The sequence below is a fragment of the Peromyscus maniculatus genome, chromosome 19 (assembly GCF_049852395.1).
Source record: "Peromyscus maniculatus bairdii isolate BWxNUB_F1_BW_parent chromosome 19, HU_Pman_BW_mat_3.1, whole genome shotgun sequence".
NCBI lineage: Eukaryota > Metazoa > Chordata > Mammalia > Rodentia > Cricetidae > Peromyscus > Peromyscus maniculatus.
Window position 1 is genome coordinate 61,871,440 of NC_134870.1, and position 14,748 is coordinate 61,886,187.

Here is a 14,748-nt window from a genome sequence, read left to right on the forward strand (position 1 = left end):
CCACGCCCCGGGCGGGAGGGCCGCTCTGTGCGCGCCCGCCCGCTCTATGATGCTTGCGCGCGTCCCCCGCGCGCCGCGCTGCGGGCGGGGCGGGTCTCCGGGATTCCAAGGGCTCGGTTACGGAAGAAGCGCAGAGCCGGCTGGGGAGGGGGCTGGATGCGCGCGCACCCGGGGGGAGGCCGCTGCTGCCCGGAGCAGGAGGAGGGGGAGAGCGCGGCGGGCGGCAGCGGCGCTGGCGGCGACTCCGCCATAGAGCAGGGGGGCCAGGGCAGCGCGCTCGCTCCGTCCCCGGTGAGCGGCGTGCGCAGGGAAGGCGCTCGGGGCGGCGGCCGTGGCCGGGGGCGGTGGAAGCAGGCGGCCCGGGGCGGCGGCGTCTGTGGCCGTGGCCGTGGCCGTGGCCGGGGTCGGGGCCGTGGCCGGGGCCGGGGCCGGGGCCGCGGCCGTCCCCAGAGTGGCGGCAGCGGCCTTGGCGGCGACGGCGGCGGCACGGGCGGCTGCGGCGTCGGCAGCGGTGGCGGCGTCGCCCCCCGGCGGGAGCCTGTCCCTTTCCCGTCGGGGAGCGCCGGGCCGGGGCCCAGGGGACCCCGGGCCACGGAAAGCGGGAAGAGGATGGACTGCCCGGCCCTCCCCCCCGGATGGAAGAAGGAGGAAGTGATCCGAAAATCAGGGCTCAGTGCTGGCAAGAGCGATGTCTACTACTTCAGGTACCTTTCTGAGGGGGGCGGGTGGGGTGGGGTGGGGTAGGGTGCAGTGTCAGGTAGGGGTCAGGGGTCCAGAGCTGGCCTGGGCAGGGGTTGCAGGTATATGACAAGGACCGGGTGAGCTGGTATGGAAGGGGAGCCGAAGCCCTCTCCCTTCCTTGGCAGAGGTTAGACCACAAGTGAGGGGCACAAGTGTCTGAAAGGTGAGGAGGGCACATTCTGTTTAGAAGGCTTCCGGGGGAAAATGGTTCGCAAACGAAGGGTTAATGGGAGAGGGGTGGTTAGTCAGTCCCTGAAAGGGTTAAAAGAAGGTGTAATTCATCGAAACTGTAAAACCGAGTCACTGTTGGCGCCTGTCCCAGCATGTCCCGGATTCATCATCAGAAGTGCGTTTAATCTTGCACATGTGGAAGAATTAGCCGTCTGCGGGAAGAAAGTTCCGGTTAACTTCGTAGGGTCCAGGGAGGTTTTCACTTATCAAGCCGGCGTTTGCAACTCCAGAAACTGTGTGGAATGCTTTGGCGTGGCAGGACATGCTCATCTTTTGACAGCGGAAGTTGTCAGACTCCCAGACCAACATTTGCTCCCCCAGTGGACATGTGACAGTGTCTGGAGACATTTTCGGTTCTCACCTGGGGAGAGGGTGCTGTTGGCATCTGGTGAGGAAAGCCCAGAGGTGCTCCCCTGCTGCAGGACTTATGCAGCCCGTGCAGTAATTATGTTTCCCCCAAGTGCCAACCAGGAGTAAAGTTAAGAAAGATAGCTGAAGTGTTTCAAGGTTTCTCACTTGAATGGCATCTTGCGGTACTGCGGTTACCCTGCTCATGTCCTTCGTTTGTGGTAGGTGGCAAGCTCGGGAAAGGGTCATCGGCCACTGATACCCGTGGACTATAAACAAACTGACTAACTGTTCCTCCACACCATCCCATTTTTCGAAGAGTACAAACATGTTATATTGAATAGTTTGGAGGCCCCTTCGTGGACAGATTGAACGGTTTTCAGGCAGTGAAATATTTGAGTGTTTGGGAACTGGTTCTTAGTCATCCAGAAGCTGCAGTAGTGTGAAAGATTTCCTATTGGTCATTCCCGGGGGCGGGAGAAATATGCTTATGTATAGTATTTCCAAATCATATATGCCATCATTTACGTTTAAAAAGTTGAAAAGTCGTCTACCAGCACACGCATCAAAATACATGAGTGTAGTTTTTGCTGATAGAGACCATAAATATGAACATACTGTTTTCCGTTCCTCCTTGGTGCTGTTGGTCAAACCCAGGGTCTGGTGCATCTATAGGCAAGTGTTCTGCCGCTGAGCAGCAGCATCCCCGGATCCTGAACACATCCTTGCTGGTCTCTTAGATACAGGAATAAATAATTAGTTTACTCTTTTCAGCTCTCGCGTTCCAACTCATTCTTTCGCTTTGTTTGAGACAACTTATTTTCAGAGTTTGGAATCGAATCTATTCCTAGCACATGCTGGACAAATGCTGTAAACTGAGTCATGTCCTGCTCCCCCTCCCCACTTTTAAACTTTTGTGACCAGAGCCTTGCTAAATTTCCCAGGCTGACTTGAATTTGCCTTGAGTTGGTGATGCTCTTGGGCAGCCCCCTGTGGAGCTGGGATTACAGTTCTATCCCGCCAGGCCTGACTAGAAAACGTGAAGTACGAAGGTGATTGTGTGGGTTTGTTTCCGTTTCTCCATCACTGTTCGGTTCAGTGCTGTGATGCTGCTAAAAATAAAACACTAGCCAGACGTAGTGGCCCACGCCTTTAATCCCAGCACTCAGGTGGATCTCTGTGAGTTTGAGGCCAGCCTGGTCTACAGAGCAAGTTCCAGAACAGCCAGGGCTGTTACACAGAGAAACTCTGTCTCGGAAAACAAAACAAAATATTAATTCGCTAAAACTCAAAGATATATTTGTTCCATTTAGTGCTATTTACAATTCCTCTTTGCTTTGGGTTTCATTTTACTGTTATCTTTTCTAGGCAGGCAGTCTGCATAGGCGTTGTGTGAACTGCTGCCGATGTTATGTCTTGGAGGCAGTCATACTTGACAAGAGTGTTTTGTTTCTGGGATTGAATCCCTTGAAGAAAAGCTCCGTTCTTAGTTGAGCCTTGTAGAATTTGTATTTCACTGCTCACAGAACTTGTCTTGGGATACGGTTTGTTTGCTTTTGGAGTGATGCATTTATTCAAACTAACTTGTGTTTTTCTCTTTTTGGATACGCAGCTGGAAAGGCTATTTCAAAAGCCAAACTGGGTGCAGTTGCACATGCCTGTAGTCACAGATACTCAGGAAATTGAGGGACAGGGTCACTTGAGCCAGCCTGGGTAATGTAATGAGACTCTTGTTTCTAGAGGCTGGAGATGGTTTGGCAGGTACAGTTGCGTGCTGTCAGGCCTGAGGACTTGAGTTTGATCCCTGGAGCCCACGTGGTGGAAGGAGAGCGCTGACTCTCCGAAGTTGTCCTCTGCCTCCTCCTCACCATGCACACCGTCTGCCACATACACACCAAATAATAAATACATACATGTTAAGAAATTAGAGATAAAATAACCAGAGCTTTGGACTGTTGTAGAGCTCTTGTCTAGCATTTTTGATTATTTAGTAGTAGTATCATCAAGATGGAATCTCATTATGTAGTTCTGGCTGGCCTTGCACTTAGAGATCTGCCTGTCTCTGCCTCCCAAGTACTGGGGTTAAGGCATAAGCACCATACACAGCTAGCATTTTATGTAGTGTATGCATAGGTGGTGTGGTGTGGAGGCCTGAGATTGACATCCGCTTTCTTTCTTAGTATCTCTCTACCTTTCATATTCAGTCAAGGTCTCTGACAGAATCTGGAACCAGTGTAGCTAGCCTCTCCCATGTGTGCTAAGATGAAGGGATTAGGCAGGACAGTCAGCTCTTGCATGGATTCTAGGGCTCACACTCTAGCCCTCACACTTTCGTTTCAGGTGCTCTACCCACTGAGCCACCTCCTCAGACCTTGCCTAGCATACGCCAGGCACTGGGCTGGATCCAGTATTACACAAAAGTACAGAAATCAGTCATGTTGCCACGGAGCTCCACTCCAGTCTGTTAATGGTCACATTTTCCTGACTCTGTTCTACGTTTTTGATAGATTTTTTTAAATTTAAATTTAAATAGTAATGCTTATTGATAGATAATCCCAATGTAACCAATTAAAAGCCGACTTTCTGTACAAATTTGTCCTTAGGAAATTCATCAAACATCATAGTGATACTTACTCTTTTATACGACACTACAATGTTATTTCTTGTGTTTTGAAATGGAAAGGACATTGAGGAGATTTGTGCTTATTTAGGGCTACAAAGAGTGTTGTCTGTAGTTTGTTGATCTCCTGTAAGGTGTGAGTTACTGTGTGGAACTGCTGTCACCTGTTGGGACTGTCTGCAGAGGCTATGCTATGAACACTAAGAAGCGTGAAATACAGTGTGAGCTTGCAGTGCATTAGTTTCTTTGACTTGTGATGGCAACTTTCTGTGATGGATTATGATGATGGGCCAGAGTAACTGTGAGTTCATATTACTTTTCAAACTCAGTTTTACATATTGGTGTCCCATATGATACCTGCCTTTAAACCAGGAGCTCACAAAACTGTATCTGTTAATGGTAGGTTCAGTGTGAACTCTCCTGCTGGTAGGTAATGTGAACACCTTCACCCAGCTGTTCACACAGCTTCTAATAATGCTAGCCCCCAAATTAGTCTGCTCCTGGGGAGATTAATTTAAACTAAGCCATGCCTATTAACAAAGGGTGTGCCTGACACTTATTAATTGGGCTGAAATTAAATGTACAGGGAAAGCCTTTGGTTTTGGTAGAATATGTTTTGGCTGCATCTTGAAACTGCCCGAGTTGTAATAGAAGCACCTCTGGGTGCTAATTAAGTACTATAATTACGCCCTCTGTCAGGATTACTGAGATAGTGCTGTGGCAGTTCATCTATTATCATCCAAAGCATGTTTTAAGAAAAAGGGTGTGGTTTGTTAAACTGCTGGGTCCATTGGTACGGTTTCTGAAAATCTTCATTGCCACATTTGAATCCATAAAACAGTAATTTTCTTACTGGCCTGGATCCCTCATTTCTAGCATTTGGTATTCTGTGTAACACATACTGGTTTGTGTTTCTGAAATACTTTCCTCTTCATAGGCTTCTTTAGGAACTTACTCTCTCTTGCCTTTTTTTTTCCCCCCCTTTCCCTGTGCAGCGCCCTTCATGGTCCTGGTATTAGGCATATAATCCCAGGCTGGCTTTGAAGAGGTGGCAATCCTGTGTCCGCCTCCCACACGCTGGAATTGCAGGCACACACTATCGCTCTTGGCTGGTTTCACTTTCTTGAATTAGAAAGAACAGGACTCAGATGTTGAGGTCCATAAACATCTCAAAGGATCTTAATAGAAGTAGGAGTCCCCAGAGGAGGCAGCTAGGTATAAGATTGGATCTGGAAATGGTTCTCCAACTCCTGGGCTTATCAGTGGCCCACTGTGAGCATGCTGCGGCTTTCCCCATGCTCTTATTGCCCACTCATTAGTAGTGGGGTCTGGTTGCCACAGTACTTCATACTATTTGACACAGGGATTAATACAGTCCTCGCTCGGGTAACCAAATAGGCAGCACCTCTAGCTTTATTTTTGCTCACAGTTCCAGGGGATACAATCCATCCTGGCTGAGAAGGTGTGACTGTAGCCCTAGCCCAGGTTATTACCCCTGACTCAACCTTCAGTATCTGAAGCAAATGTAATATTGTATAATTTCACTCATAAAGAACCTCTTCAGCAGGTTGCTTGTGGCGGTGAGATTGAAACATGGCAATTTTATAACCAGACATAGCTCAGTATTGCAAAACTAGAAGAAAAGTCAGCAGTCACGTCATGGTTATTCCTGCAGAGCGGTGCTGTCTCCATGGGTTCAGAGCAGGGAAACACAATTATTCTGAGTGCTTATGGGGGTCTTCATGGTAGACCGAGGATGCTAGGTTAATAAAAGTAGGGGTCTCCAGAGGAGATCTTGAAGAGCTTGGCGATTGGCATGTTGCATTATGGACCAGGTAAAAGATGGGTCGTTCAGCTCATTCATGATAGAATGAATTAACCAGCATGGCTGGAACAAAGGTCACTGGGTAAGAGAAGTAGAAAGTGGGGTTGAAAGGTTGAAGGGAGCCAGGTTAAAGGGGCCTCCAATGCCAACAGGGAAAATCCACTGACCGCTTTTAGTTTCATGTTTTCAATTTACACTTACATAAAACATAAAATTATGTATCTATATATCCTGAGGACTAAATTTACATGGAAGGCTTTTAAAGAGGAGCTATGAAGGAAGTGCTGTTTTAGGAAGAACATTGTGGATCCTTTAGAATGCAGAGACCGCGGATAGTCTGTCAGGATGCCCTGTGGTGATGAAGACCATTTTGACTGTGGCCATGTGCAGGATGGGTTCAAAGGGGGTTATTTAGTAACTGATGAGACAAGGAGATAGAAATAATCGAAACGTAGGTAATGACCCACTGGGGTGTGTTGTACAGGGACTTAGGAATGTCCATTTTAGGAAAGCGTCCGTTGGCCGGGAGTGAGGAGTTGTGAGGAATAGCCTTATCAGTCTTCCCGTCGGTACACACTAATTTTTGAAGCAGGGCGATGCAGTTTTAAAAAACCATTTGGCAATTTTCTGACAACAGGGTTTGTATTTAAGTACACAAGATAATTCCAGTTTCACATTTTAGCTTCAGATAAAATTTGGTTTCTGGGGGAGTTGTTTTTAATGTTAAGGAAATCTTTTGTTTCGAATATTTACTGAACTTTGAACAATTTAAAGGGGTAAAGAAACAACTTGAAAAGTTTAAGGAGTCAGAGAGATGGCTCAGTGCTCCTCCAGAGTACATGCATTTCCTTCCCTGCACCCACATGGTGACTCACAACTGTCTGTAACTCCAGTTCCAGGAGCGACAGGGCCAACGCACATGTGGGTCTCAGACATCCATGCAGGCCAAATGTCCATGCATTTCAAAAAACACAACTTTTTTTTTTAAGTTGAGGTTTCAGTAGTTTAATCTCTTCCAGTCTTGAAGTATTTAGGTGTGTGTGTGTGTGTGTGTGTGTGTGTGTGTGTGTGTGTATGTGTGTGTGTGTGTGTGTTTTCCTTAATTCCTTAAAAGTTCTTGATCGTGGTGGGTAGTGGTGTACTTCTGAGCATGATCTGCATCTAACTAGCCCTGTGCCTTCTGAGAGGCCCCGACCCTCACAGACAGCTGTGTCTCATTCCACTGTAGTGACTGCCATGCTCACAGCTCATCGTTTAGAAACAGCTACGAAAGCTGTAGTTCACCATGCCATCGATGTGTCCTGGGTTAGTGAAGGCGCTTCAGAGTCTAGTTCTGGTTGCATACTGCAGGCCTGAGGAGACAGGGTGGCACAGTAAGATGCGGTTGTCTGCCTCAGGTGAAGATGGTTCTAGGTGAGTTCACAGTATTCTGGTGTCTCAGGGACAGTTGTTCATTTTTTTTTTTTTTTTTTTTTACATAAAGTTTCTTTCGGATAATTATATTTAAGAGTCTTTAAGGTGGAGTTAGGTTTAACAATCACTTTAAACAGTTTGACAGAAATTAAAGGAGCTTGGGCTCAAGTGATGAATTGTCTTCATATGAACTGAGATTCCACTCATGGTTTTGATTTTTAATTAAATAGTGGGTAAGAGAAATGCATGGTTGAACGTTAGCTCAGGAATGGGGGTAGCTGACAGGGAATTTTTGTTTGTGGTTGAAACTGAGATAGCATTTCATTACTGGATTAGCTCTGGTCAGAGCAAACTGAAAATGACTAATATTCACCAGTCTACTAGTGTTAAAAAAAGCAATACTGTAAACTTAAGTTATGAATTGATACTTCTAGAATAAAAAATTAATTGACATTCTAGAATAAAAGCTTAGTCACTTTGTGAGTCCTAGTATTTCTGAGATGCGGATGGGTAGCAGCCATCTTAGAGGGTGGATGGGAATGCAGTCACTGTGTGCTCAGCCAGGCACTCACAGGGTCAGTTGCTGCTGTGCAGATGGATGGCTTGAATCTCATGAGTACATTTCCTCCTTAACTATCTCTTGGGCCTTGTCCTCCTGTTGCTTGTCCCTATCTCCTACAGAACAAGGTCTCTGGTCTTAAAATTCCCTGGGGCAGGCAGGTTTCCTTTCTAGGCGCTTGTTATGGAAAGGGCAGTGGCTTGTCCTGAGTTTTCTGCATGGCACATACCTGCCAGATGCCTTGCAGAGTCCCATCTGTGTGACAGGAGGGAAGCAGGACTTACTGGCACCTTGATGTTGCTAATATTGCAAACTTCTGCGTTTTTACCCTTCTTGGATTGTGGCGTTTATTAGTGGAGTATATGAGACTTTTACCCTGGGCCTTGGGCTTGCGGGGCCAGCTCTGTACCCCTGGACTGTGCCCAGATAGTCCTTGGGTATTTATGTCTCCTTGGAGTCTGAGGAGAGAAGTGTCTAGAGGGTAGCCTCTTTAATGACTTTTTCTCTGTAGAAGCCTTGACACTTGATGAGGTACTGGTGTCTTCTCAAGGTGACTTTTAACACATAAGGAAAAACCTCTTGCACATTCAACTTTGAAATTTATTGGTTCTTCCCAAAATGACTTTCTATTTGTCTCAGCCACATGCTAAGCACAGTGGTGCCTATCTTTTTGGTAAGAGTTACTGCCTGAATATTTTCAAGTTCTGAAAATAAGTCAATTGAAAGGAGGTCCATGCTGGAGCTCCATTTTTATTGCATTAAAAGGATCTTTAGGAGGAAATCTGATTAAGAATTATTACTGTATTTTGAGGAAAGATATTTTCTGGTTCTTTTTTATGTACTGGAGATACTTGGAGGGCCTTGTAGATGCCAGGGGAGCATCCTCTCACTGAGCTACATCACTTTTTACTTCCTAAAAGCTACCCAGGCTGGCCTTGCATACTCTCTTGCTTCAGCCTCTGAGTAGCTGAGATCACAACATGCATTGCTAGCCTAACTCCCTCCCTCTCTCCCTCCCTTCCTCCTCCCTTCCCTTATTCACTCCATCTTTGAGATAGTTTATCAGACTGTTCTTGACCAGTCACGTGAGTATTTGATTACAAGGACTTCATGGGTATTCTAGCTTAATTAAAACTATAATCATAGAAAAGGCTGAGAAATACAATAATTTTTACAGCGTTTCAAATTAATTTGAGTGATTTAGTAAGACTTATGTAGTAAAACTGACTAAAGCTGAACATTTTAAGTATATGATTTATCCCAGTGTGTTTGCAAAAGAAACTACATTCTTTCTTATTCAATTGACAGGCTTCTTGCTTTCAGAAAGTTACTTTGTTCAATGGTTGCCTCTAGATTATGACATTTGAGAGTTTTAGAAAAAGGGGTTTATATTATTTGGTTGTTGGAAATACATAGGAATCAAGGAAATATACAGGAATTGTAATGAAGTAAAATTTCAGGAGATTGTGCAATTGATTTTCATCTGGATTGGAGAAGAACAAGGCTACATAGGCACATGACGATTTAGGTGGGCTTGAAGAATTTAATATCTCACTGACAGGTTCATCCTATCTGGAAAGAAATACTGGGAAGAATCAAAGGTATATGGCATATTTCAGTGACTGAGGTTGGAATCCAGGATTCCTTAGTTGACAGGAGAAAGTCTGCAAACAATGTATTTGATTGAATTCTTTTGATGATGTGCTAAGGAGGGAAAGGCATTTTGTCACCCTTGGGGAATCTGAGCATGCAGAATTTGAACTTGGTGCTGGATGGGTAGCGAAGGGATGTGGGAGCTGAAGGGTTGTTAGTGTCCATCCAGCTTGGAGGAATAGGTGCTACCTGGGCCGTGATGCCACTGGCAAAGATGGGAAGAACAGATCAAGTACAGGCCGGGAGTGAGGTGGGAAGCATGTGGTTGGTAGTGATGGTCAAGGTCTGGGCAGTGTTGCAAGTACCCTGATGGTTTACTTTGAGGTGTTGAGCACATTTTCCAATATTACTTGCAATTGGAGTTGAGGTATTCTGTATGTGATCATGTCTTCTTTCCCAGAATGGATTTTGGTTTTGGCTACTTTTATTCTCTTATGGTCTGGTAGTTGGTGGTTGTAATTGTCATCTGTTGGATGAATTTTGTGTAATTTGATTTGTGTTCCCAGAATGTTTAAGTCATGGGATTGTGAAAAACAAAGGTTAATAGGTCTTCCAGCTGTCCAAAATTTGTGATGACAGAATACCATAGAATGTGACAGATGACATGCACTGTGTTTTAGACTTGAGTCTGAAGTTACTTTAGTCCAGAGTAATGTTTCATTGTTTTGTTTCCCAGTGTTTCAAAGTTCTTTGTTGTTGAATTATTTTTCACTTATTGTGACTAGTTATTGCAAGGTTAAATCCTTGGTACGGCATGTCAGCCTCTGTGAGATGCCTTCTGGAATTCTCAGGGTCTTCTGCAGAATTCTCACGGTCTGTTCTAGCTATTTGGCTTATAAAAATTATTAGATAAGACTTTAGGGACATTGTCCCTAAAAAACAGTTTCACAGATTAATCACACAGAGATCCTTTTTAGGGCAAGTCTGTCCTGTATACTTCTGGCGTATTTACAATTTTGTATCTTCGGCAGTTTTTTTGTTTACAAGAAGTAAGTTATTGATTTATTGGGCTTTTTTGAAGCAGGGTCTCATAGCCCTGGCTAGTCTGGAAGTAGCTTGTGGTTGAAGCTGACCATTTACCTCCACATTTTAAGTGCTAGGATTATAGGCCAGGCCTGTGCCATCACACCTGGCTAAAAAGAAGTTATTTTTGATAGCCTTATTTTATTTATTTATTTTTTTCTCTCTTTAGATCTCTGTGCTTTTTTATTTTTACTTTTGAGATTATAATGTAATTACAACATTAATTATAATATAATTACTCCCCTTCCCTCACTCCAAATCCTCATATATATTCCTCTCAGGTTGTCTTCAAATTTATGGCCTCTTTTTTTATTAGTTGTTGCATGCATATATGCATATAAATATATATCCCTAAATATAACCTGCTCACTTAATATGCTTATTTAGTTTGTCAAACAAAAGTCATGTCAGAATTGTATAAACAAGTTCACAGATGTTCTTGCTTGTTTTTCATTTCAGTAGTTATAGTTTTAATAGGAAGCATTTACATGTCAAAATTTGAGTTTCTTTATTTTTACTATTGCAGATACTGTAAGCTTATGCCAGATTATGTGGATTCCAAATTCATTTATTTTAAGCTAGCTACTGAGCGCTTGGCATTGTGTATAAACCGGTATTTTCAAAAGACAGTTTGGAAAGAAGTTGGTGAGAAGGCAGACTCTTTCAGGGAGTGTGTGTGCTGTGCATGTGGCTGTGCTCATTCTCAGGCAATTAGCTGAGTGAGTGATAGCAAGATAACCTGTAGCAGCATGTACAGTGTGCACCCAAGGGAGAGCTGTATTAAATGATACAATATCTCTTTCTGCAGAAAGTTAAGAAGTTCCTTCAAAACTTGTAATAATTCCAAAATTAAACCAAACCCATATAATTATAATTTGTAACAATCAGGAACAGAAATTACTGTTAAAAAGGTTATATAGAGGCTATTAATATTTCCTCTTGTATAATTAAACTTTTATTTCTTCTAGTCCAAGTGGTAAGAAGTTCAGAAGTAAACCTCAGCTGGCAAGGTACCTGGGAAATGCCGTTGACCTCAGCAGTTTTGACTTCAGAACTGGCAAGATGATGCCTAGTAAATTACAGAAGAACAAACAGAGACTGCGAAATGATCCTCTCAATCAGAACAAGGTTGGTGAATTTACTCACAGCGTAGACATGCGCTTCCCAAGCTCTCCAGAAGGGTTTCATGTGCCATTGAGGTCGCCATTGTTTGAATGTCTTTCACCATTACAGAGTATTTGAAAACTTACAAGTAGGGTTTATTTTTCTCTATTTGGAAGTACTTGAACAGAGAAAGTGTGAGTAGTTGTGCCTAGCAGAAAACAACATTTCTTCAGTATGTTGATAGACCACTAACATGTACTATACTTTGTGATTTTTTTTTTGAAGTATTTTTTTCTGTTTGCTAAAAAGAGGCAACATTGCCACATAGTGTGTAATTGCATAGTAATTGTGAAGTTCAAAATTTGAGGAGGGGCAGTGTGACTTTAACGATGTCGATGACACTGACTCATAGATGTTATTTTCATCCTCACAGATTTTTTTCACTAGCCCTTAATTTTTTGGAGTTGCTTGGTTGATTATTCCATAGTTATACAAACAAGTCATATTTGAATATGTTAATTTGATTAAAGCTTCAGTATCTTTACAAAAAAAAAGCTTCTGTTCTTCCAAGGACAACTGGGCATGTATGACCCACGGACAGGTCCTTGACTTGCATGGTTCCTCTAGGTAGGTTACTGCCCTTAGTGCTGAGTCAGGAGTTGAGGTGGACGTCACCACTGCAGATGCCTAAGTCAGTGATTTCAGTGACTTTGTTATCAGTTGTTAAAGGCTTTCATTCCTCTAAATTTTAGGAGTCTGTGTTTGTGTGTTACACCATCACTGCTTTCTCGCAACAATCCTGTGAAAATAAAGAGCGAAAAGTAGAGGTATTTCATAGGATTTGACGGATGTAACCCTGCCAGACCCGTCAGAAGTACAGCAGGCTTTGCACTCAGGAACCAGGCTTTGCCTCAGGCAGGCGGGGGCTTGGTGAACTGGCTGTGCTGTGTTAGTCGATACAGTCTATCGTAGTGCAATATCGGATACAGATAGACAGCTTTCTGAAGTTGAAGCCTCTGAAGGCCTGAGGTCTTTTGTAGAATAGAGTAATAAAACTTCTCCCATAGCATTGTTGTGAAAAAGAAGTAAGAATTTATATAAAAACATTTAGCAGAATATTGACCTCTGCTATTTCCTTTTTCCCCCTCCTAAACTGCCCCTTTCTTCCGTAAACTGTAGCCAGCTTGCTGAGCACCAAGCTACCCTGCCTGCTTAGCATAGTGTTCGTATAGGAAGCTTTCTGGCTGAGCTCTTTGCTTCCTTGTCTTTTCCTTTTCTGAAGCACATACATGCACCAGTGTACCTGTGTGTATGCATGTATATGTGTATATGTGACAGTCACGGTTTTCTAAAACTGCCACTTTAAAACTCCAGCCACAGTGCCACCTGCACTGTGGACCTAACTATTTATGAAACGAAGAGAATGCTTTTAAATTATCCTGTTGTTTCCAGAATCGCATTTTAGCCTCATTCAATGTAATTTGAAGCTTTACTTCCTGACAGTTATGGTTCATTAAAAACCAAACACTAATTCGTCTCTAGTTTGTGTGCACCTTTCTGCCCTAGCTGCTCTGGACCACTCCTCACCCTGCAGCATGGCATGCGCTTTCAGGACCCGCTCTAGCTGCTCTGGACCGCTGCTCACCCTGCAGCCTGGCATGCGCTTTCAGGACCTGCTTGCTTCTGTGCTGTTCCCTCTGCTTGGAATGTGCTTCCCCTCCCCCTCCATCTGGTGGAACTCCTCAGCTGAGGCTCCACTCCATTGCCTGCATCTCTGGGAATCCCGTCCCTTCTTCCATGGTGACTGCTCTGCTTTGCCATTGTGTTTGTGCCTGTACTTCAGCTAGATTGTGAGCTCCTTGGGAGCAGGGACTCTGTTTTGTTTTTGTTTTGTACAGTAACTCAAAAGCTTGCACATAGTAAGTAGCCTTGATGTTTGATTTACTAGCCACCTGATTCTAGGTAGTGGTAATAAATGTTTATTTAATAAAGTCATACAACACAGGTTTGGAAGTGCTTTTTGTTTTCATTGTTTTCTGACATTCTGTATGAAGTTTATGATGCCTGGTCTTGCCTTGATCTGATTCTTAAAAGTTTTAGGTAAGTAGCCATGATGGGAGTTGTTGCAATTTTTTTTTGTTTTTTTTCGAGACAGGGTTTCTCTGTGTAGCTTTGCGCCTTTCCTGGATCTCGCTCCGTAGACCAGGCTGGCCTTGAACTCACAGAGATCTGCCTGCCTCTGCCTCCTGAGTGCTGGGATTAAAGGCGTGCGCCACCATGGCCCAGCAAGTTGTTGCAATTTTAAAAACAGACTCCCTTTGGGAGTAACACTATCTTTACAAGCAGAGAACATACTCGTGGTGCAGTAGCTGATGGTTTTTGTGACGGTACTGCATAAAGAAAGCTGGGAAATGTAGCTGACAGAAATCTTGATATGTAGTAAGCTCGGCTATAGTACGTTTTTCATTGTTAAGTTTTAAAATATTTTTGGAACTGGGGATAGTCAGCAGTTTAAGTTTTTAAACAGGATTGACCGACTATAAACTCTGATCTTGATGTATGTCTTCTGTATTGAAGAAGTTATTGCTAATGAATGGTATTTTCAAATGTAAGATCTTTTCAAAGTGGTTTTTAATTACATTCGAGTGGGTCAGTAGGATTGAGTGGGCATTGGCTTTGGATTAACACAGACACACAGACACACAGACACACAGACACACACACACACACACACACAGAGAGAGAGAGAGAGAGAGAGAGAGAGAGAGAGAGAGAGAGAGAGAGAGAGAGAGAGAGAGAGACTGACTTTTCAAAGATACCTCAAAGTTTCAGAGATAGGATTTGATATTTTAAGGAGGCAGTAGAGGCAAGATAGTAGTTTTGGGTGGGTGAGATGGCTAAGCAGTTAAGGGCCCTTGCTGCCAGGTCTGATGATGTGAGTTCCGTTCCCAGGACCCATGTGAAGGTAGAAGAAGAGGGTGCTCATGTGCATGTGCGTGCGTGCGTGCGTGCGTGCGTGCGTGCGTGCGTGCGTGTGCACGTGTGCACACAGACACACGGAGAGGGAGGAGAGAGAAAATAACTTAAAAATTTAAAACAAGATAATTTCTAAAATTTAGCTGGAGATCTGGGGTGAGCTACATTAGGTTGTGAATGCAGAGCATATTTAGGGAACTCAGGAAGCTTGCTTCTGTTAAATTCTACATTAAGCTGAATTCTTTGTTTCTGTTT

The 14,748-nt window shown here is 44.0% G+C and overlaps 1 protein-coding gene across 3 annotated transcripts in view; it reads left to right on the forward strand.

Annotated features, from left to right (window-relative positions):
- Nucleotides 1–51: 51 nt before the first annotated feature.
- Mbd2 (methyl-CpG binding domain protein 2) overlaps nucleotides 52–14,748 on the forward strand; it is a 63,033-nt gene continuing 48,336 nt past the window's right edge. The window contains exons 1-3 of one of the 3 annotated variants that reach the window (XM_076555470.1): nucleotides 52–704; nucleotides 11,382–11,541; nucleotides 13,060–13,210. In XM_076555470.1, the coding sequence (XP_076411585.1) occupies nucleotides 157–704; nucleotides 11,382–11,541; nucleotides 13,060–13,083 (732 nt within the window). In that variant the 5' untranslated portion in view covers nucleotides 52–156 and the 3' untranslated portion in view covers nucleotides 13,084–13,210. Of the gene's footprint in view, nucleotides 705–11,381; nucleotides 11,542–13,059; nucleotides 13,211–14,748 lie in introns of those variants that run through there. The other 2 variants (XM_006970128.4, XM_076555469.1) reach the window with 2 other exon arrangements.